The sequence below is a fragment of the Podarcis bocagei genome (genome assembly GCF_964188305.1).
Source record: "Podarcis bocagei genome assembly, chromosome: 14".
In the NCBI taxonomy this organism is placed as follows: domain Eukaryota; kingdom Metazoa; phylum Chordata; class Lepidosauria; order Squamata; family Lacertidae; genus Podarcis; species Podarcis bocagei.
The window spans coordinates 18,063,327-18,084,591 of NC_138139.1; the positions used below are offsets into that span (position 1 = coordinate 18,063,327).

The 21,265-nt window shown below is 44.8% G+C and overlaps 2 protein-coding genes across 2 annotated transcripts; one reads left to right on the forward strand and one right to left on the reverse strand.

Annotated features, from left to right (window-relative positions):
* Window positions 1–270: 270 nt before the first annotated feature.
* Window positions 271–4,382, reverse strand: TLNRD1 (talin rod domain containing 1). The gene is made up of 2 exons (XM_081171265.1): window positions 2,724–4,382; window positions 271–2,547 (listed from the first exon to the last, which is right to left on the reverse strand). Exon 2 carries the CDS (start codon window positions 2,139–2,141, stop codon window positions 1,083–1,085), a length of 1,059 nt encoding a protein of 352 aa, XP_081027391.1. The 5' UTR covers window positions 2,142–2,547; window positions 2,724–4,382; the 3' UTR covers window positions 271–1,082.
* A 3,700-nt stretch (window positions 4,383–8,082) lies between these two features.
* MESD (mesoderm development LRP chaperone) lies at window positions 8,083–19,745 on the forward strand. The gene is made up of 3 exons (XM_081171327.1): window positions 8,083–8,310; window positions 10,324–10,556; window positions 17,770–19,745. The coding sequence occupies exons 1-3, from the start codon at window positions 8,128–8,130 to the stop codon at window positions 18,032–18,034; spliced, it is 681 nt and encodes a 226-aa protein (XP_081027453.1). The 5' UTR covers window positions 8,083–8,127; the 3' UTR covers window positions 18,035–19,745.
* Window positions 19,746–21,265: the final 1,520 nt, after the last annotated feature.

Here is a 21,265-nt window from a genome sequence, read left to right on the forward strand (position 1 = left end):
AGGAAGGAGAGAAGCGCAGAAAACCCAAAGAAAGTGTGCTAGATGCTGTATGATTTTTAATTGTATTGTCATTGCTTCTCTTATTACTTATGTTATACTTTTATAGTACAGGTATTGCAATTCGAACCCCATAGAATTCAAATGGTAAGGGTTCTCCTTAGCCACATTGCGAACCACCTAAATCAAACTTATGCACCACCGTTTGGATCAAGGCCTACAGCACAAAACAAGGAAACTGTTATTTCAAGTATTAAGAGTCATAGAAAGACATCTGAGAAACAACATTTTAATAGATGAAATAAATACTCCAGTACATGCAAGATTTTTTTTTAAAAAGACACTGAAAAATAATAATTAAAAAACCCAAATCACTTTCTTGTTAAGAGTGTAATATTCCCCCACCCCCTGTTTTAAAACACTCACAGTAGCTTCCCCCCCAGCTTGGAAATCACATCCAATCTCCACTCTTTTCCCACTCGACACAGCCAATGCACTTCTAACCTAACACTTGATTCAAAAGTAACCACACAGAAACCAACATAAAAACAAAACAAAAAGGTAGCTACATCCATCATTTAAAGTTCTGCTTCTTTCAGACTGTATGAAAACTGAGGTAACTTTTTTTTCCTTCCTGCACAACTGAACAGTAAAATTTAGAAGGGAAATTTTGGAAGACCAAAGAAAAAGAAAAAAGTTTTAAAAGCACACCCAGCGCAATTAAGGCCCTTTCTCCATCCCACCCAATCTCAATAAAACCTTAAAACTGTTATTACCACTCGCTTGTTTGTAGACCATGTATTCTATAAAAGATGCGAAACTGAATAAGCTTTGATGGTTTCTCTCCTTTTTAACAATCCCTCACCCCAAATGGTCAGCCACTCAATGCTGATTTGTTTCTACATAGGTTAAAGGGTAAATCTTTTTGCTGCCTCCCCCATTCAAAAAAATATTTTTTTTAAAAAAATCAAAATACTGGGCTGATCTACACAAATTCTTTGGTATACATAAAACAAAGGGCCAGTTGAGGGGAGCCTAAGTACATTTGTGTTAGCAGTGACCAAGGTATACCTAAATTGAAAAGATTAATTCACAGAAATTGAGTTCGCTGGCGGTAGAGTCCGAGGCGAAGATCTTTCCCTCAGTGCCTGAGATAACAGATTGCAACCATCCGAGACGGCGCAAGCCGAGTTCCGCAACCGTTCCCTGTATTCAGTTGTTTTGGAGCTACTTTCGGGGTGTTGGGCTATATCCCTGAGGCATTGGGTAAGGAGCACACAAGCCGAGACGACACTCATTGCGCCCCCTAAAATGGCGGTCTGCACGGCTTTACCTTCCGGATTGATGGCGGCCGCTTTGCCCAAAAACTGAGGCTCAGTGGCAAAGCCCACCAGCGCGCAGACAGACTGCACCAAGGGCCCGCTGAACAAGACGCAGCGGTTCCGCGTCAGCTCGCTGGGCGAAGTCTTGACCTCCTTGACGCAGGCCAATAGGGCCGAGCCGCTGGTGCTCATGCACTTGACACTCAGCTTGAACTGCTCCTTGGCAAACTTATCCTTGGATTTCTCACTGGCCAGGACACAGGCGTCCGTCAGGAATTTCAGATTCTTGGACATGTTCTGGGAAACCTCCAGCAGGAGCTGAGGGCTCATGTCAGCCAAAGGGGTGGTCTTCAAGATCCCACAGCCGTGCTCCACCTCATGTTTGCACCGGGTCACCTTGTAGCGATCCACCAGGCCGGGCGATGCTGGCTGAGCCCCCGGTGTTTCCACCGCCGCCAGGTAAGCGGCGTGGGCAGAGCACTCTGTCAAGGAGACCACCAGCTCTCCCATCTCCACCAGGATGTCCCCCACCTCCGCGAAGCGTCCCATGTTCAGTTGGCTTTGGACGTCGTGAGTCAAGATGGAGAGGCCTTTTGTCCTGGCGATGATGGTGTCCCGGCACTTCTCGAAGGACTCCCCAAAGACGGACAGGCTATCTGTATTGACCGGCCGGCTCTCGCTGGACAACAGCAGCAAATCCGCCACCAGCTGCATCTTGCTCTTGCAGTGGTCGCAAATGGAGATGAGCTTCTTCCGCTGCAACGCACCGCTGCTTGGGGTGGACGCCTCGCTAGCGGACTTGCCAGAGCCGCCGCTAGCCATAGCGCCTGGGGGGCACACGCATGCCTCTCGGGACCCCACAGCTGCCGCCACCCCTCCCGCTCCTGATGCCTCCGGAGGAGTCCCTACTCAGCCTGGCAGGATCTCTCTGCCTTTTCCGCACCATCATTCCATTAATCTCCGCAAGTAAAAGTAAAGTCTTTGCGGGCCAGAGGGAGAGGCGGGAGCCGGCCGGAGAGCAGCCCAATCCAAAGGGAGCCTGACGCTACTCCACTTTCACAGTGAACGAATAGGCTTGGAAGCAGGCGACAGGTTCCCCGACTCTTGGGAAGACTGGATCCTCAATTCCGCAACGGCATGATCAATTATCGTTCCCTTTCCTTCCCCATCTGCAGATGGACCGTTCTTTGGAGAGAAGCGTTATTAGCAAATAATCCAAATGGAGCTGCTGCAAAAATAATAATAGGAGCAATCATTTAAAATCTTTAAAAGTTTCCAGCTGAATAAATTACAGTGGCACGTTTAAATTCATGAGGAAAAGAGTTTGGGTGGGATAGTGTGTTGTTGTTTTTAAAAAAGAAAATAAATGGGAAGAGGGGCTGAAATAGGCGACGATCCTGTTACCGTTTCACTCCTTTCCAATCCAAGCTGTCCCCGTGGCCCGGAAAGAGGCGAGCCAACGCCATAGGCTCCTTTAACAGCTCCCGAGAAGGCAGGCAGGCATCTCTTCCTCTCCCCGTTGCTATCAGGAAGAACAGCAGAGGGTGTGGCCCGGCGGAGCTGTGGCCGGGGGAACTGGCCGCGCGCAGGAGGAGGAGGAGGGTTGCCGCTTTGATTTGCTAGGCTGGCCCCGAAGTGCTTCGTGCGCACCTCACCTCCGGTGCAAAAGAGGACACGGCAGATCGTGGAAGGCAAGGCGAGGAGGGCGGGCGGAAAGCAACGATTTCCTCTCCCCCAACACCACCCGGATCCAGCCGCTGGTGGAGAGGGAAGGCAGGGAGGAGGGAGGGAGGGAGGAACCCTCAGCTTAGCTTGCCGCTTTTGCTTTTCTTTTTTGCCACCTCTCTCCTCTCCCGCTTGGCGCTCCGATCACGACGCCCAGCGTCCCCGGGAAAAGCAGCGGCGGCGCCGGCCCTCCAGGGGCGTGGGCGCACCCGATCTCCGCTCGACGGGGAACTTCAGGCTCTGCCCTCGAACAAGGGCGGCGGCGGGGCTGGGTGGCCTTTGCAACAGCTGCTGCGGGAACCCAGCCGGCCTCCCTTCGCCTCCTCTCTCACCATATTTCCTCGCTCGGCTTTTCCTCCTCCTCTCCAACCCTCCCCGGCTGAATCACCAACTTCTGCGGGGTGGAGGGAGGGATCACGCAAGGAGGGCTCCCCGCCCGCTCGCCACTTCCCAAAGTCTCTTTTCAGCCTCGGCCGCGGGTCTCTTATCAGCTGCCTCGGCGCGGCTGCTCTTGCATGGCTGGGGAAAGGGCGGGCGCCGGAGCCAACGGGCCTCTTGCTGCTGCTGCTGCCTTTTCTCCTTCTCTCTCTTTTTTAATGCTTCCTCCCGGTTGCCTCCGCTGTAACCTCCCTGTAAGCCTATAGCAATCTTTTGTGCGGCCTGTCGCCGCCCTTCGTTTTAAACGCTGCGGTCTTCTCCACGCCCGCTGCTGCCTTGAAGGCTCCACCCCAGCAGGAGATGGGGCGGGTGGGAGAAGGGAAAGAGGCGGTGTCACCGCCCGGTATAACAGGCGGCAGCGGCGCCCTTGCTGTGGCCGCCGGCTCGATTGCGCTTTTACGCACGCAGATGCTCTTGGATCAGGAGAGCCGTGGCTGTTGGTTCACACGTGGGAATGTTCTGGCCTGTGTTTTCAGCCCAGCCTGCCCGTTGATTCCCCACCCCCGATTTTTATTTTAATTAAAGGAGCATAATCTATCCCCGCCCCCTTTTGCAACCTTAGCTTCCCAGCTGTCAGCAAACATTACTTGGAAGTCCTGTTGAAATCTGGGATAGCTTTCTAAGGAACCAGGCATAGGACGAGGTCTCTGCCTCTTTCCCACAGGTGTTGGAAAAATCAGGAGCATCTTTCGAGCTCTGAGATGGGCGCTGCCAGTGGTTTATTGGAGGGTTTCAAATATAGAAGCATTTCTTTTGGTTTCTCCTTAGGGAGGAGAAAATGGCAAGCATGCAAACCTAATGGGGTCAGCCTGTGGGCACTGCCACCTGATTGGATTGTGATTTTCTTGTTGGCCAGCTAGGCTAGAGAACACTTTACTACTACTACTTTTTAACGCAGCTCCATCTGGTACGTAGGCTGAGACCCTACCTGCCCGCGGACTGTCTTGCCAGAGTGGTGCATGCTCTGGTTATCTCCCGCTTGGACTACTGCAATGCGCTCTACGTGGGGCTACCTTTGAAGGTGACCCGGAAACTACAATTAATCCAGAATGCGGCAGCCAGACTGGTGACTGGGAGCGGCCGCCGAGACCATATAACACCGGTCTTGAAAGACCTACATTGGCTCCCAGTATGTTTCCGGGCACAATTCAAAGTGTTGGTGCTGACCTTTAAAGCCCTAAACGGCCTCGGTCCAGTATACCTGAAAGAGCGTCTCCATCCCCATCGTTCTACCCGGACACTGAGGTCCAGCACCAAGGGCCTTCTGGCGGTTCCCTCACTACGAGAAGCCAAGTTACAGGGAACCAGGCAGAGGGCCTTCTCAGTAGTGGCGCCCTCCCTGTGGAACGCCCTCCCACCAGATGTCAAAGAGAACAACAACTACCAGACTTTTAGAAGACATCTGAAGGCAGCCCTGTTTAGGGAAGCCTTTAATGTTTGATGTATCACAGTATTTTAATATTCTTTTGGAAGCCGCCCAGAGTGGCTGGGGAAACCCAGCCAGATGGGCAGGGTATAAATAATACATTATTATTATTATTATTATTATTATTATTATTATGCTCTGGTCCATGGGGTTATGAAGAGTCGGACACGACTAAACAACAACTTTTAAAAGAATATACAGTGGTACCTTGGGTTAAGAACTTATTTTGTTCTAGAGGTCCATTCTTAACCTGAAACAGTTCTTAACCTGAGGTAAAGGTAGAGGGACCCCTGACCATTAGGTCCAGTCGTGACCGACTCTGGGGTTGCGGCGCTCTTCTCGCTTTATTGGCCGAGGGAGCCGGCGTACAGCTCCCGGGTCATGTGGCCAGCATGGCTAAGCCGCTTCTGGCGAACCAGAGCAGCGCACGGAAACACCGTTTACCTTCCTGCCAGAGTGGTACCTATTTATCTACATGTACTTTGACATGCTTTCAAACTGCTATCACTTAGCTAATGGGGCCTCCCGCTACCACCGCATGATTTCTGTTCTCATCCTGAAGCAAAGTTCTTAACCCAAGGTACTATTTTTGGGTTAGCGGAGTCTGTAACCTGAAGCGTCTGTAACCTGAAGCGTCTGTAACCCAAGGTACCACTGTATCAGCATTCTGCCATTAGTTGTTGGAAGCTGCCCAGGCTTTACAGAGATGTTAACAGTCCACATAAAATGACCAAAACAATGTGTGATAAAAGATAATTAGCAGACCACAATTTAACAAGCTGTGAGCACATAAAGGCCTGTGGGAGACTGAAAGCATGGTTCAAGAAAAGTGTTTTAATGTATCCCTGAGACGCAAGCAAGAATAAGCTTGATAAGGAGAGAACAGGGGTCCCCACCGTGATCTAGGCCTAGCTCCATGTATCTTTCCCACTTCCCTCACAAACTAGGATGTGATAACTTATTTACTTCTAGTTATTTATTTAGCAAGATTTAATGAAGAAAATCTCAGTGGTTTACACAAAATAGTATAAGCTGACTCCTTCACTGGAGAGGCCGGATGGTCATTGTCAGGGATTTTTAGATGTGATTCCTGCGTTGCAGGAGGTTCACTCCACTATTCTATGATCCGTTAAAAACAGCAATTAAAAGCAAACTTTTAAAAGCAAGTAGATGTATAAAATTGTGAAAATACAGATAAAACCAACAGTTTTGGAAACAAATGTGCCTAATATTGCATGTCCAGGTAGGCTCACCTAAACAGAAAAGTTTTTAAACTGTATTTTTTTAAAAAAAATCAAAAACATTACATCATCTCATCATCCCTGACCGTTGGCTAGGGCTGATGGGAGTTGGAGTCCACTGGTGGGCCACTGGTTCTCCACCTAGGACCTTCATCGCGCAAGCGCCTTGTCTTGTTGTTGAGCTACACCTTCTCCCATGGCATGTTTATGTATATTTCAGCAACTAAATTAAGTTCAACTTGCCATTTCAAGGCATGATTTGGTGTGAATGGAGATGGTACTATCGAAAGCAATGGGGCTACTTTAAAAATTATAGCTAATCTATGGGTCTGGAGAATACAAATAATGCCTCTGTGAAAAGTCAATCTAAAGCATTTTTATATACTCCGGAAGGCACTCAGAGTCACTGCAGGACATAACACTTCAATTATATAGTCCAGCTCAGGATGGGTGGGGGTCCGCTTATTTTGTGCTTGTGCAGTGTAGTCTCCTTTGATGTTTTGTTTTGTTTTTAAAAAAGGCCTTAAGGGTGCGCCTGCAAATTCCTGTTCATGGTGGTGACTCTTTTTTTTAATCAGTCATGTTATCCATGCAGACTGCCCTGAAAAGTCCTTATGTTTTTCAGCCTAATAAGACGTTGTGACTAAAGGCATCCAGACATTGTCTGCTGTGTTCCTGCATTTGGCGCGTAAAATGATGTTTGTCTGTACACCAAACTGGTGACTTTTCTGTGCACAAAGCGCTAATAAAGTTACATACTTTTATTTTCTTCTTCAGAAGTAAATATCTATCTGCTGCTTTTGGGAAAGTAACTTAACAGAGCAATCCTAGCTATAGCAAGCCAGTGTAATTTTGGGATCCTCACAGTAGAGAGGTTGATGGGCATATCTGTCAACTTTTCCCTTTTCTTGCGAGGAATCCTATTCAGAATAAGGGAATTTCCCTTAAAAAAAGGAAAACATTGACAGCTACGTTGATGGGAGTTGCTGTCCTTTTTCAGTGATGTCTGTTGTGGTCTTGGCTGTCTTGGCCTCAGCAAATAACAATCTCTCCCTGGGGGAAACACACACACACAACACCTAGAACATCAACAACATCAGGAAACAGAAAAGATACTTAGTTATTTTATTCATATGCTGTACCATCTTTCTGCCAAGCTGCTGTTTGTCGGTGTAGACCAGGGTTTCCCAAACTTGGGTCTCCAGCTGTTTTTGGACTACAACTCCCATCATCCATTGCTAGTGGGACCAGCGGTCAGGGATGGTGGGAATAGACAATACTGGGCTAGATAGACCAACATTAAAATAAAATAAAAACACAGAATTTCGATAATTGCTAGGCTTTGTTAAGTATAAAATGTTTTGTTCCTATTATTTTGCTACTGGCCTTCATGTGTTTGATAGCCACCATAGTATTTCTTCTGGAAATGGAAAGGCAGTATATAAATTTAAAATAATAAGAAAAGGCATTAAGGAGATTGCATGGTTGGCTGGATTCTGCACCAACAGTTCTCAGCTTCTCTGAGTGTTTTGGGAGCACGGAATACGATATTACTGTATTATTATCACCACCATCATAATTATATTTTATTATTGGTATTATTGGTATTATTGTTTTTATTATTTTTATTAAATTTGTATTCAGCCCTTCATCCAAAGATCCTAGGGCGTTCCACAACCCAGAAATATGGTTTCCTCTTTCCCTTCAGAAACAAATGTAAAGGGAAAGGAGTTTTGTTTTATTCAATTTCGAAAACATGGTTCGTCTCGGTCCCCCCGCAGTCTGAAGTGGTACAGCCCTCTGCCCCGCGTTCCTTCCGGCACCTTCCCACTCACCCACCCTCCTCCGCCTGTAGCTTTCAAATCTAGTTGCCCCGCCCACTTCCCTCCCGGCGCATGCGCAGAACTGGCAAGGGGGCGGGATCGGGGCGGAAGAACCTTCTCCAGCCAGTGCCGGCGGCGTCGAGCGTCGGGACAAGATGGCGGCGGCCTACCGATGGCTGGGTCTGGTCTTGGCGCTGTGTGCCTTGGCGGCCGCGGCCTCCAGCGCCGAAGAGCCGAAGGAAAAGTCCCCTGAGCAGGCGAAGAAGGAGAAGAAGAAGAAAAAGGACATTCGGGACTACAACGACGCCGACATGGCGCGGCTGCTGGAGCAGTGGGAGGTATGTCCGTGAGGTAAAAGGGGGCGCAGCGGGGACCCCGAAATGGGTGTGAGGGTCGGGGGAGGGGTCCCCACCGTCTTCCTCGTCTAGGTCCTTGGCAAGGATTTGGGGCTGGAGTGCAGGTTCGTTGCGCTCGCCAAGGGTTGTATCTCGCCAAGGGTTGTTACTTATTTATTTATTTGTGCCCCGCCTATTTGACAGGGTTTCCCCAGCCACTCTGGGCTGCTTTCAACATGTACGTATATATATACATACATACATATATATATATATATATATATGTATATGTGTGTGTGTGTGTGTGTATATATATATATATATGTAGCTCTATATGTATATACACACAAATATAATATAACATTACACATGAAGAAGCTTCCCTATACATGCTCTAACCAACTGAGCTATCCAGGCTTAAGTTATTTTTATTTATTCATTTAGCAGGATATAAATATTCTCAACTGCTTTTTTTTAAATGTAAAACAAAAACATTTTCCGTTGTTTTTAAAAAGGACAGATTAAAGCAAGACATTTAAAAGCATTCGGGAGATGATTAAAATCAGCAGTAGCAGAAAGCATGAGTGACTTGTGTGTGCCCGGTCCATTAATTTCAGTGGGTGTGCTCCAAGTAGGGCATGGGCACAGGCCAAGGGGGAATAGGGGGAGAGAGGTTGGTTTGAAGGGGATGAGGTTCCAGCCTAGAGCTCGTTTAATTGAATGTGGGGGTGGTGAGGAAATAGTCCTGCGGTGAGGAGGCTGCCTCTGAGCATGTGTGGAGTGTATTGGTCTTCAGTGGGGAAGAGTAGGGTTGGCAACCGCACTGTGAGACTATAAGAAAACCAGGTACAGTATTACAGAAGTCAGAACATTTCCAGTACTTTTCCTTGCAATGCGTGAAACTTAAGTTGCAATTTTCAGGTTCATAAAAGTAACATTAAGTTCAGTAGCTTGAACTGTTTCAGTTTTGTTTTATGTTATACATATATGCTTGTTTGTTTTATGATATATGTATATGTGTGTGTGTTCTAGAGAGAGCGCAAGAGTGCGCCTGGATAGTTCAGTTGGAGCATGGTGCTGATAACGCCAAGGTTGCAGGTTCGATCCCTGCATGGGACAGCTGCCTATTCCTGCACTGCAGGGGGTTGGATTAGATGATCCTCAGGGTCCCTTCCAACTCAACAATTCTATGATTCGTATATGCATGCTGCTTTGAGCAGAGTATGGGTTTTAAAGTTTAAATTAGGAACTGTTCTCTGAAATAAGGAACAGGAAGCAGGCCTAATGAAGAGTTTAAAAGACTATAAGCAGAACTCCATAGTAATTAGCACCCCTCTTTGCTTTTGTAGTAACAACCACCAGTGCATTTTGCATAGCAGAATAAAGCAGCAGTTTCATATGATTTGGCTCTGCGTTTTGCACTAATAGGCATTTAGACACTCTTCAGGGGTAGCCCAACATAGGCTGTATTGCAGCAGCCCAATTTCTTTAGTAACCAATGCACATGTGATTAGCAGGTTAACCTTTTCCCAGGTTAACTGCCCCCACCTGTCTAAATGCAAAGCTGGATCCAGGAGTAGTCTGAAACTGCTTATGAGTTTCATGTAGGTAGAATACCTATTTTTAAATTAGTTTTCTCATTAGTGCTCCCTTATCTGAATTAATATTTCATTTTGCTTCCCACATCCAGACCCTCCGTGATCTCTGGTGCTGTTAACTAGCTTGTTGAGTGAGCTGCTTGGCACATAAAGTAATGCCATGCACTCATCCAGAGTGCTAAATTGAAAACCAGATTTCTATTTCTGAAACAGAAAAAAGTTGTGTTCTATTATTTCAGCAAGTAGAAAGCTGCATTAGACAAACAGTTTCTACATATGCATACAAAGTGTGCATGGTCTTCTAAACTTGAGATCTTTCAATAAGCCTAATTTTTCTAAGACATGCCTTGTTGCATCAGGATACAACAGCCTGTTCCAATGCATTCTTAAGTGTTCCTGTATTTTGTTTCCAACACAGAAAGATGATGATATAGAAGAAGGAGATCTTCCTGAGCACAAGCGTCCATCTGCACCAATAGACTTTTCTCAACTTGACCCGGGCAAGCCTGAGAGTATCTTGAAGATGACCAAGAAAGGGAAGACTCTTATGATGTTTGTCACTGTGTCAGGAGAACCTACAGAAAAAGAGACAGAGCAAATTACTAATCTGTGGCAGGGAAGTCTTTTCAATGCCAACTATGACGTACAAAGGTAAGATTTTTGTCTTGGAGTTGCACACCTGCCCTCACTTGCCTGGTTTAATTTTCATTTTGTATGGGCTGTGTTTATATGTATGACCACCTAAATTACTGCATGTTTGAAATTAATACCTTCTTTCCTGTATTTTGATCTGTATTAATGAGGATATGAAAAATTGTTTAAAAGTTTTCAAAAGAATGGCATGCTCAGTTAGGAAGATGGATAAAGTTATCATAATTAATAGCTTTATTTTGTCTTTTTCCTTTGATGTAACCTTCCCCCTCCTGAGACAGAGGCGCAGTGCTTATTCTTGCTGAGTGCAGTCTAAAGCAGTGTGGAATTTTATTAAAAATTAGTAAAAAAAATTCTAGCAATTTTCATTTGGTAAAAATAAACTGTTGAAATAGTCTCATATTTTCCTATATGAGGAAGGAAATAATCTAGACCCCATTATGGCTGCAATCTAATATAAACCTACCTTATGAGTCCCATTGAACATAGTAGGACTTAACTGTCGTAGAAACACACTTGGATTAGTTTGGAAAAGTGTAGTCGACTTTAAAACCTGTTACAATTTGCCAGTGGGCTGTGAAAATGGATGTTTGTGGCTATTTATAGGTAGTATTCTTCTCACACTGTTTGTCCCTTTGGATACAAATATGTCTGTGTGTGTCCCCCACCCCACCCCCGATTGGAACTTGAAGAAATGATGTAAGAAAAGCCACCCTGCTCAAAGCCCTATCTAGTCCAGATACCTATTTCCCTCAGTGGCCAACCATATGCCTGTATGAAGCCAGCAAGCAGGACACCAACCCAACCATACTCTGCTGCTGTTCCCCAGCAGCTGATATTCAGAGATACTACTTCCAGTATAAGAGGGAGAAATGTATCCATTGTGACTGGTTGCTATCTGTAGTCTTAGCTGCCATGAATTTTGTCTAATCCCCTTTTAAAACTGTCCAAATTGGCGGCCTCCCCCACATCTGGCAGCCGTGATTTCTGCTGTTCAATTACGCACTGTGTGAAGAAGTGCTCCCTTTTGCCTGTCCTGAATTTTCCACCATTCTATGGGAGGAATTGTTGTGGAACTGAGCAGCTCTTTATTGTGTTGTTTTCAGCTCCTCCCAAGAAAGCCATGGAACCAAATATCTGCACCTGATAGGTGTAACTCATAAAAAATATGCTTGAGAGAAGTAGGAGGGATTACTGTACGTGACTTCACTTGTATCCTACCCAGCTATCCAGCTTTGACAACATGGAGCTATTTAAGTGTACTACAAGGATAAATTCCTATGAAATCTTAATATATAAGCCAACATTTTAACATTAGCATACATAGAGGCTTTTTTTTAAGCCCTAAGCATTTGTTAGCCAGATATTTTGCATTTTCCCCTTACATCTAAAATAAAGCTGAGACCCATCTCTTCTAGGAGGGATGGGAGATCCTTTTTCAATCCAGTGACCGCATTACCTTTTGGGCAACATCCAGAGTGCACATGCTGATCGTGGGCTGGGCCAGAGGCAAAGAAACAAATGCAAGCTTTACCTTTCTACAGTAAGATAGTTTCTGCACGTACCCTATGGCAAAGGGCCATATCACAGTTCAGGGACAGATTCTCTTGCTAGGCAATAACATTCAGCGGGCAAAGCAGGGCCAGTGCAGGATGAAAATGGTTCCAAGGGCCAGATAGGGAGGCTTGGAGGGCCACACTCAACCTTGTGCCTGAGGTTCCTCATCCTTTGCTGCATCTGTGTGTCTCCCCTCTACCATAAATTTAAATAAGAAATGCAATAGGCTGTATTTTCACAAGGTAGTAAATTATAATATTCTTACTTATGAAGGTAATAAATTCTGCAGTGCAAGTTTTGTCCCCCCCCCCCCCATTCTGAGACAAACACCTCTTGCTTTTAAGAAATACAACATGCCACTTAATCCTTGGGGTTATTTTGTTCAGTTTTCTGTTAATTGGTTCTCGTGGGAAACTTGCAGATTCTAGCTTCACCAATTAACTCAAGCTGGTGTCAATTTACTCTTGGCAGAAAGCCCAGGTCTGCTTGACCTAGAAACTACTCACTCTGATTGGTTAACGAGCAGCACTCAACTCTGTTATCAAGGGATTGTTAGCTCAGTTTGATGTGAGGTGTGTTAGGAGTTAGAAGTGCTGTGTATGGTTATGAGAGAGAGAGAGAGAGAAAGAAAGAAAGATAGGATTTATTTGCTTTTATTTGTATGCAGAAAATCTGCTGGTTTTATTTTTTCCTTTTAATAAATCCTGTAAATAGTTCTTCTGAGTCTAGCTGACTAGTCATTACTGCCGCAACTAGCTTCCTCGCTGTGCAGGAAAACTCTGCTACGTTTGGGCTAAAGCCAGTAGGGCTATGCCTGACACTCCAAAGTTCCATGAGGTTATGGGCATTGTGCTGCCAGCCTGAGTTGCGGTGGTGTCAGCATCAACGGCGTTGGTTCCAGTAGTTCCAGAGGTTGTTGTTCCTGGCTGGTTCCTGACCGTGGTGAGCTGGTGACGCAGCGGACGCAAGGACAACAGCTGCAGCGTGTGAGTGCTGGGTGCTGTGGTTCCTGTTTTCTCTCTCGGTGGTCGTGAGTAGCTGGTTCCGGGTTCCAGGGACATCGCTCTCAAGATGGCCTCACAACCAGTTCAGATGGCTTTTGAGCGTCTGAATGACTCCAATTACTTGCTGTGGTCGGAACGCATGCAGGCAGTGCTGCAGAGGGATCGTCTCTGGCAAGTGGTGAGTAAGTTTCCTACGAAGCCTGATGATGAAGACCTCGATAAAGACCAAAGAGCAAGGGCCACAATTGTCTTGGGGCTGGAAGATTCCCAGTTGCCGTATGTGAGGGGAATCAAGACAGCTAGAGGTGTGTGGCAAGCACTTAAAGAACTCCATGTGCGTGAGACAGCGGTTTCCAAGCTGTTCATTCGCAAGGCATTGTACAAGGCAATGTTACAGCCTGGGGTTACAATGCAGGAACACCTACACAGTTTACAGTTAAAGTTTTCTGCGCTACAGGAAAGAGACTGTGCACTAGACCAGCAGGAGAAGGTGGCTATTATTTTGAGTTCTCTCCCTGAAAGCTGGGATAATTTAGTTTTGTCTCTAGAAGGCATACAGGAGCGTGATTTATCAGTCAGTTACGTTACTGGGCATTTGATTGAAGAATGGCAGAAGAGGCAAGAAAGGTCGTTGGCTGCAGAGGCTTCTACAGGTGGGCGGTTTGGAAGGAGTTCTCATGCCGTGCCAGAGGTGGAGCAAAAGCAGCGTACTGGTGAGGAAGTCAGCGTTTGCTGTTAGGCGTTGTTTCCGATGTGGGTCTTCAGCGCATCTAAAACGACAATGTCCGGAGTTGGTCAAGTCTCAGTTGCCGGTGCAGGAGCAGAGACGAGATCAGCAGCAGCAGCGGAAAAAGAAATTCTTCAAACGAAAACAGTCGGCTCAGCTGGTGACCGGCGAGGTCAAGAGTGCTGATGAGAAACAAGCGGTCTGGGTGGTCGATTCGGGAGCGTCTCGCCACATTGTGAATTCAGATGAATTGTTTGTTTCCAAGAACTCAGCACAGCGCAGCCAGGTGGCTCTAGCAGACGGAAGTACTTCCGAAGTGATTTCGGGGGGTGCAGTTTTTGTTCCTTGTCTTCGTGAATGCCTGCAAAATGTACTTTGTGTGCCTTCATTAAGGAGCAATCTGATGTCTGTAGATTGTTTGCTGAAAGCTGGGTTTAAAGTGCATTTTGAAGGAGACAGTTGCATTATTAAGAAGGCTGGTGAGATTTTAGGCACTGCTAAGTCAGAGGGAGGCTTGTTTTGGCTTAAAGCAGGATCTCAAGTTGCAGCAGTAGTCAGTAAATCTCAGCCTGCAGTGAATAACAAAGCTATACATGACAACTGTGTGCACTTATTGCATAGGAAAATGGGGCATGCTTGCTGGAAAAGTGTACTAAAAATGTCTGAATTGGCTGATGGGGGTAATTTAAAGAGTTGTAACAAGTACCTTGATTGTAATGTGTGTAAAAAGGTTAAAACCCACAGAGTCTCTTACCCCAGAAGTGACAGAGTTAGTGAGTCACCGCTACAGCTGGTTCACATGGACGTAATTGGTCCATTTGCTGTAAGCAGGGGTGGAGCGCGCTTTTCACTAACAATTGTGGATGACGCCACGCGTTACTCTTGGGTTTTTCCCATGAAGAATAAGGGTGACGTGTTCACTAAGTTTAAAGGCTGGGTGGCATCTGTGGAAAGATTTCTGTCTGTTAAACTCAAAAGGATTCAGACGGACAGAGGTGGCGAATTTATGTCAAATGCCTTTAAAGATTGGTTACAAAAGCGTGGCATTGGGCATAGAAAAACGAACGTTTTTTCCCCAGAGGAGAATGGCGTTGCAGAGCGAAAAAACAGATCTTTACAAGATATGATGTTTGCCATGCTTGATGATGCTGATTTGCCCATGTCTTATTGGGGGGAGAGCATGCTCACCGCGTGTTATCTCCAAAATAGGCTCTTTCATCAAACAATAGGTACAACCCCGTACTTTAAATTGTTTCAGAAAAAACCCAAAATTGACCATTTGCATGTGTTTGGATCAAAAGCCTGGGTATTAATTCCGAAACAAATGAGGAAGAAGGGAGATCCTAAGACCAAACAGTTAGTGTTTGTGGGATACCAGGAGCTGGGAAAAGGTTTCCGCTTTGCTGAAGGGACAAACGGCATTGTGATCTCCAGGAATGCCAGTTTTTGTGAACATAGTGGCTGGGAGAGACTACATGCCAATACTGAGGTTTGGTTTGAACCTTCCCAGGAGCTTCATGACTCTGAAGGTAGACACAGGGAGTCAGAGTCTGAGGGGGAGGAAAGTTCAGATAAGAGCTCTCAAGAAAGTGGAGTTAGCCAGAGACCAGTTGCTAAGCAACAAAAGAGAGGTCATAGTTCTGAGGAGGAAAGTGGGTCAGAAGAAAAATTTTCTCCCAGAAGATCTAAAAGACAAAACAAAGGAGTGCCTCCGGTGCGTTTTTCTCCTGATACTGCAAATGTGTTTAGTGTAATTGCAGAGCCCAAGAGTTTTCAGGAGGTGTTAAAGTTACCAAAAGAGGAGGCAGAGCGCTGGAAACAGGCAATGGAGGAAGAGATGTCCTCTCTGAATGAGCACAAGGTTTTTACACCAGTAGCAGCGCCTGAGGGGGCAAAGATTGTAGGCTGCAGGTGGGTGTACAAACTTAAACCTCTGGTGACAGGAGAGTACAAATACAAAGCTCGTTTAGTTGCTCAAGGATATTCTCAGAGGCCTGGAAAAGATTATGACGAGACTTTTTCCCCTACTGCTAAGGGGGACAGTGTAAGGCTGATTTTAACGCTTGGAGCAAAGAGAAAACTCCTGTTAAACCATTTTGATATCCAGACTGCATATTTACATGCACCAATATCAGAAGACCTGTATCTAGCTGAACCGCCTGGTTATGAGACAGGTTCCAATAGAGTGTTAAAATTAAACAAAGCTCTATATGGTCTCAAACAGGCTGCAAGATCTTGGAACAAATGTTTCCATGAGGCCTTAGTGTCATTTGGTTTCAAGCAGAGTACAGCTGACAATTGTGTTTATGTACGTGGTACAGGCAGTGATCAAGAATTTTGTCTGATTTATGTAGATGATGTTTTGTATGCCTGTAAAACAGATAAACAAACTAAAAGGTTTGCCAAGCAATTGTCCAGTAAGTTCAAAGTGAAGGACTTAGGCCCGGTTAGGACATATCTAGGGTTGGAAGTGTGCTGGGCCCAAGATGGCAGCTGCCTAATTAGTCAGCAGAACAAAGTTAAACAACTACTGACTACATACAGGATGCAGGATTGCAAAGGGGCAGCGGTGCCTATGGATCCAGGTTTCATAAAAACACTTCATATAGATGAGAGTCCTGAATTTGAACATCCTGATGTATATCACTCTGTAATTGGAAGTTTATTGTATATAGCACAGTGGTCCAGACCTGATATTAGCTATGCAGTAGGCATATTAAGTAGATTGGTCTCAAAACCCACACTAAATGCCTGGAAAGGGGTAAAACAAGTTCTGAGGTACCTCAAACAGACAATTGGCTATATGTTACAATTAAATTCTTCAGAGGATGAAATGTTGAGTTGCTACTGTGATAGTGACTGGGGAAATTTGCCAGATAGAAAATCTGTCACAGGACTAGTTATAATGGTCGGTGGAGCTTTAATCAGCTGGCGGTCTCGCAAGCAAGACATTGTAAGTGTGTCATCAACGGAATCAGAGTACGCCGCATTGAGTGAATTGTGCAACGAGGTGATTTATTTCAAGCATTTGTTGGCAGATTTAAATGTAAATTGTGGAGAACCGGTACAAGTTTACATTGATAATCAAGCTTGTATAACCTTAAGTAAAACAGAGGGTTTCAAATCGCGTTCCAAACATATCTCTGTAAAATACCAAAATGTACGTTGCTGTGTACAAGACAATGTAATCACCTGTACTTATGTGTCAAGTGAAGAAAATGTAGCAGATGTGTTAACTAAACCATTGGCAAAGATAAAGAACAAGAGAATGTGCAAGGGTTTAGGTTTGCTGGAAAAATGATCTCCTACATAGGTGTATTTGGTGTTAATTGTTCAGCAGAATCTGTGAGGGGGTGTTCAGTTTTCTGTTAATTGGTTCTCGTGGGAAACTTGCAGATTCTAGCTTCACCAATTAACTCAAGCTGGTGTCAATTTACTCTTGGCAGAAAGCCCAGGTCTGCTTGACCTAGAAACTACTCACTCTGATTGGTTAACGAGCAGCACTCAACTCTGTTATCAAGGGATTGTTAGCTCAGTTTGATGTGAGGTGTGTTAGGAGTTAGAAGTGCTGTGTATGGTTATGAGAGAGAGAGAGAGAGAAAGAAAGAAAGATAGGATTTATTTGCTTTTATTTGTATGCAGAAAATCTGCTGGTTTTATTTTTTCCTTTTAATAAATCCTGTAAATAGTTCTTCTGAGTCTAGCTGACTAGTCATTACTGCCGCAACTAGCTTCCTCGCTGTGCAGGAAAACTCTGCTACGTTTGGGCTAAAGCCAGTAGGGCTATGCCTGACACTCCAAAGTTCCATGATATTTACCGTTCCTTTTTTTGCAAGAGGTGGGGCAGAGGCTCTTCACTACCTGAAACATAAATTTTCAATACATCAAAGGCCAGGCACTAATTGAATGCCCTTTTAAAACCTAGGTTTATCGTCGGTTCAAATCGCGCCATCTTTATGCTGCGGGACGGAGGCTATGCGTGGGAGATCAAAGACTTTCTGATAAAACAGGAGAGGTGTGCGGACGTAACACTGGAAGGTCAGGTGTACCCTGGTAAAGGAGCCAAGGAAAGCGAAAAAGGGAAAAATGAGACCAAGCCCGAAAAATCCAAAAAGAAAAAAGATACTGAAAAGAAACATGGACCCCTCAAAGACGACAACCGTGCAACCAAACCAAAAGAAGAGCTCTGATAAGTTAATTTGACCGTAGAGGAGGTTTGGTGGGAAGTTTAGGAAGGAGAAAATAGGGTGGCCTTTCTGGGTTTCAAATCAAGGGACTAGTTTACTTATTAATGAGAGGCATTTGTTCAGTAACAGCAACGTTAATGCTTAACATCAGTGGATTGCTTCTTTTAGATCTGGAGTTGGTATATTGTGCCTTGTCTACTTTCAAGCAGTTGGGTTTTTTCAAACAGTTGTCTGTTTAAAAGTTTAAAACAAGCACCTGTGTGTTTACCTTCAGTATTGTGAACATTCCTCCAAGGATGAGAGGGGAAGAGCTGTTGCAGTAGGAATTCTGCCGTCAGCTATTTTGGAGGAGTCAACAAGGTGAACATTTCGTTGGCGATAAGAAACAAGACTTAACTTTCTAGGAGTTTCTACCTTTGCAATATTTTCATTAATGAAAATAAATGATACCCCTTCTTGAAAGTGGCAATCTCAGAGTGTCAGCTGTGGTGCCAAAGCAGATTCTGGAAAGCACAGGTTTGATGCATGCCATGAGTGTTTTTATGTAAGTTGGTTTCACTGCTGGTGGTCAAATGCCCAGCTGAAGTGGGAATAAACGTGTCTATTGAATTAACAGATTTAGGGTTTCCATAGACTAATGGTGGGCCAGTTCACTTACTCCAACCTTCCTCAACCTGGTGTCTGCCAGATGTTTTGGGCCACAACTCTCATCACTTTCAGAGCACTGGGCGTGCTGGCTGTGGCTGTTGGAAGTTGTAGTTTAGAACATCTGGCAGTAGGCTGAGCCATGTGATAAAAGGCTGAGCCAATCCAGTAAGAGGAATGTAACAAGAATAGCAAATGTATCAAGATGCAATTAACCCTGACACTGATTGAAGAGCTTAATTCCAAAAGGTTCTTAAGTCAATTTTGACCAGTATTCCATTTGGAAGAAAATTATTTCTGACTACAGTGGTACCTTGGTTGTCAAACTTAATCTGTTGCAGGAGTCTGTTCGACTCCCAAAACGGTTCAAAAACCAAGCTGCAGCTTCCGATTGGTTGCAGGAGCTTCCTTCACTCAATCAGAAGCCACGTCAGACGTTTGGCTTACAAAAAATGTTTACAAACTGGAACACTCACTTCCGGGTTTGCAGCATTCAGGAGCCAAATTGTTTGGGAGTCAAACCGTTCGAGTATAAAGGTACCACTGTACAGTCTTTTTGAATGCCAACACGATTTTCAAGGCTTTTATACAATTTTATACAAGTTCTCTCCCCCCCCGCCCCTTATTTGTAGCACTCATGGCAAACATCTACAGGCCAAAATTGGATTTTTTTTTTGTCAAAATTGACTTAAGCCCCTTTTGGAGTTAAGCTATTCAATTGCAATTGGGCTCAAGGCATTCCAGAATTGCAGTGACTATAAACTGGGGGCTTTCTATGTTTAAACACAGAGGTTGTGCTGGTTTCCTCCTTAATGTTAATTTGAAAGAATACTGCCTTGGTGCATAAGTTTATTTCCAATTTGTGGACACCGCACCATATTAGATCAGGCCACGTTTGATCTTTTTGAATATAGCTTGTATTTCTCTGGTGCCAAAAATACTTCCAATACTCTGGGTGCCCTAATTTGTTCATTCATATATAAAGTTGGTAGATAATTGGGGAAATATTGCTGTCACCATGAACACTCCCTCCGGAATGTCAATAAATTTGTACCTTTTTCAGAACAAATTTCTGTTTGACACATGGAGTCCTGTGTCTGGACACAGCTGTCTTGTGATGTCTGTATCTGCTTAGAGTGGCCACTAGGTGGCACCATTAAGTGCCAAATTCAGATGTTGAGAAGCCTTCAGTGGCTTCTATCCTCTTTTGATTCTTGGACCATTTATATATGAATACCATTGATAAAAGCTCTCTCCTGGCCTAATTCAAGGTTCTGAAGGAGATGAAAGGTTAAGTGTTAATGAATAGCTGAGTACTGTGTTTGTCCTGAGACTTCTGTTTATCCCCCCCCCCCCGGGTTTTATTTCATTTTTACTTGATTTTTAGGGATTTTGCTTTGAAAGGGCACTCCTGCGTTCCATTCTGCTGTTACAAAAGAACATGGAAATGTTGAGAAATAGAATCACAGAGGTGGAAGGGACCACAAGGGTCATCTAGTCCAACCCCCTGCGATGCAGGAATCTTTTGCCCAATGACCCAGAAATTAAGAGTCTCATGCTCTACCCAACTAAGCTAAATGTAGATGCTTTTTTTGTTGTTCAGAGGCGCTTAAAACTCACATGCAAGATGTGCTTTTAAAAAGATGCCGGTTTTCGAATATGCTACCTGCTAAATTTGTGTGCCTGAGGAAAAGCTGGCTGGTCACCCGTGCTGAGTAAAAATTTCTTCCAGGTGACTAGGTGGCAGCTTTTTTAGGACACAAACAAAAGGCATAAGCATAGATGGCAGCTTAGCAGGCTGCAAAATGCCCTCCAGGACAGTAAGAAAATGCAGGGTATGAAACAACCAAATTCACATACTTTATATCCCTCTGATTTTAGTGGAGGGGAACACTTTTGTGTTGGAGTCACTGGGCCTTGAAGAACACTAATCACCTGGTTGCCTTTGGCTGGGAAGCGTGTGTGCCTCTTTCAAGCCATCCGTGTGTTCAAAATGACTAACCAGGTTAGATGTGGGCATTCAGGCTAGCAATTCTTGATGACTGTTTTTTGCAAGGTTTAATCGTTAGCTGTATCGTGCCTTGGTCTTCTGGTTCTGCTAAGGTCGTGTGACTGCTCTGCACACAACTCCCAACTGCAATTGGTGCGATTGATTTTTATGCAGATTTCAGTTCTGTGAAGCTAGCATCCCGATTCTCCGATTTGAAAGTTATAGAAGAGTGGCTCTGCAAGATGAATTATTCAGAATTGATTTTGTCAGTTTCTTTGACTATTTAAGGGCAATCAGGTGTGTTTTAATTTGTTAGACATTTTCTACTTATGGGGCCCATAACTCCAACATCTTCTTTGCATGTGCAGACTCCCCAATTCAAGTGGAGGGAGGCAGGGGAAAGAGAGTGGACTTAACACAACTGAGAAGACATCTGCTTGAAACTTTAGAGACCCATTAGTAGTTGGAATAGAGAAAACTATTACTTTGACCAACTAGTGGCCTGACTTGGTATAAGGCAGCTTTCATACACAGGTAAGTAGATGAGCAGCCAGAGCGAAACTATTTTTCTCAGCTTGATTAATGCCATTGTTGTGAAA

What these genes read in the sequence shown, in the direction of transcription:
- MESD (XM_081171327.1), top strand. Translation starts at nt 8,128, where the DNA reads ATGGCGGCGGCCTACCGATGGCTGGGTCTGGTCTTGGCGCTGTGTGCC. An exon ending in GGCTGCTGGAGCAGTGGGAG is followed by an intron (nt 8,311 to 10,323) that starts GTATGTCCGTGA and finishes TTTCCAACACAG; the next exon opens with AAAGATGATGATATAGAAGA. An exon ending in GCCAACTATGACGTACAAAG is followed by an intron (nt 10,557 to 17,769) that starts GTAAGATTTTTG and finishes TTTAAAACCTAG; the next exon opens with GTTTATCGTCGGTTCAAATC.
- TLNRD1 (XM_081171265.1), bottom strand. Translation starts at nt 2,141, where the DNA reads ATGGCTAGCGGCGGCTCTGGCAAGTCCGCTAGCGAGGCGTCCACCCCA.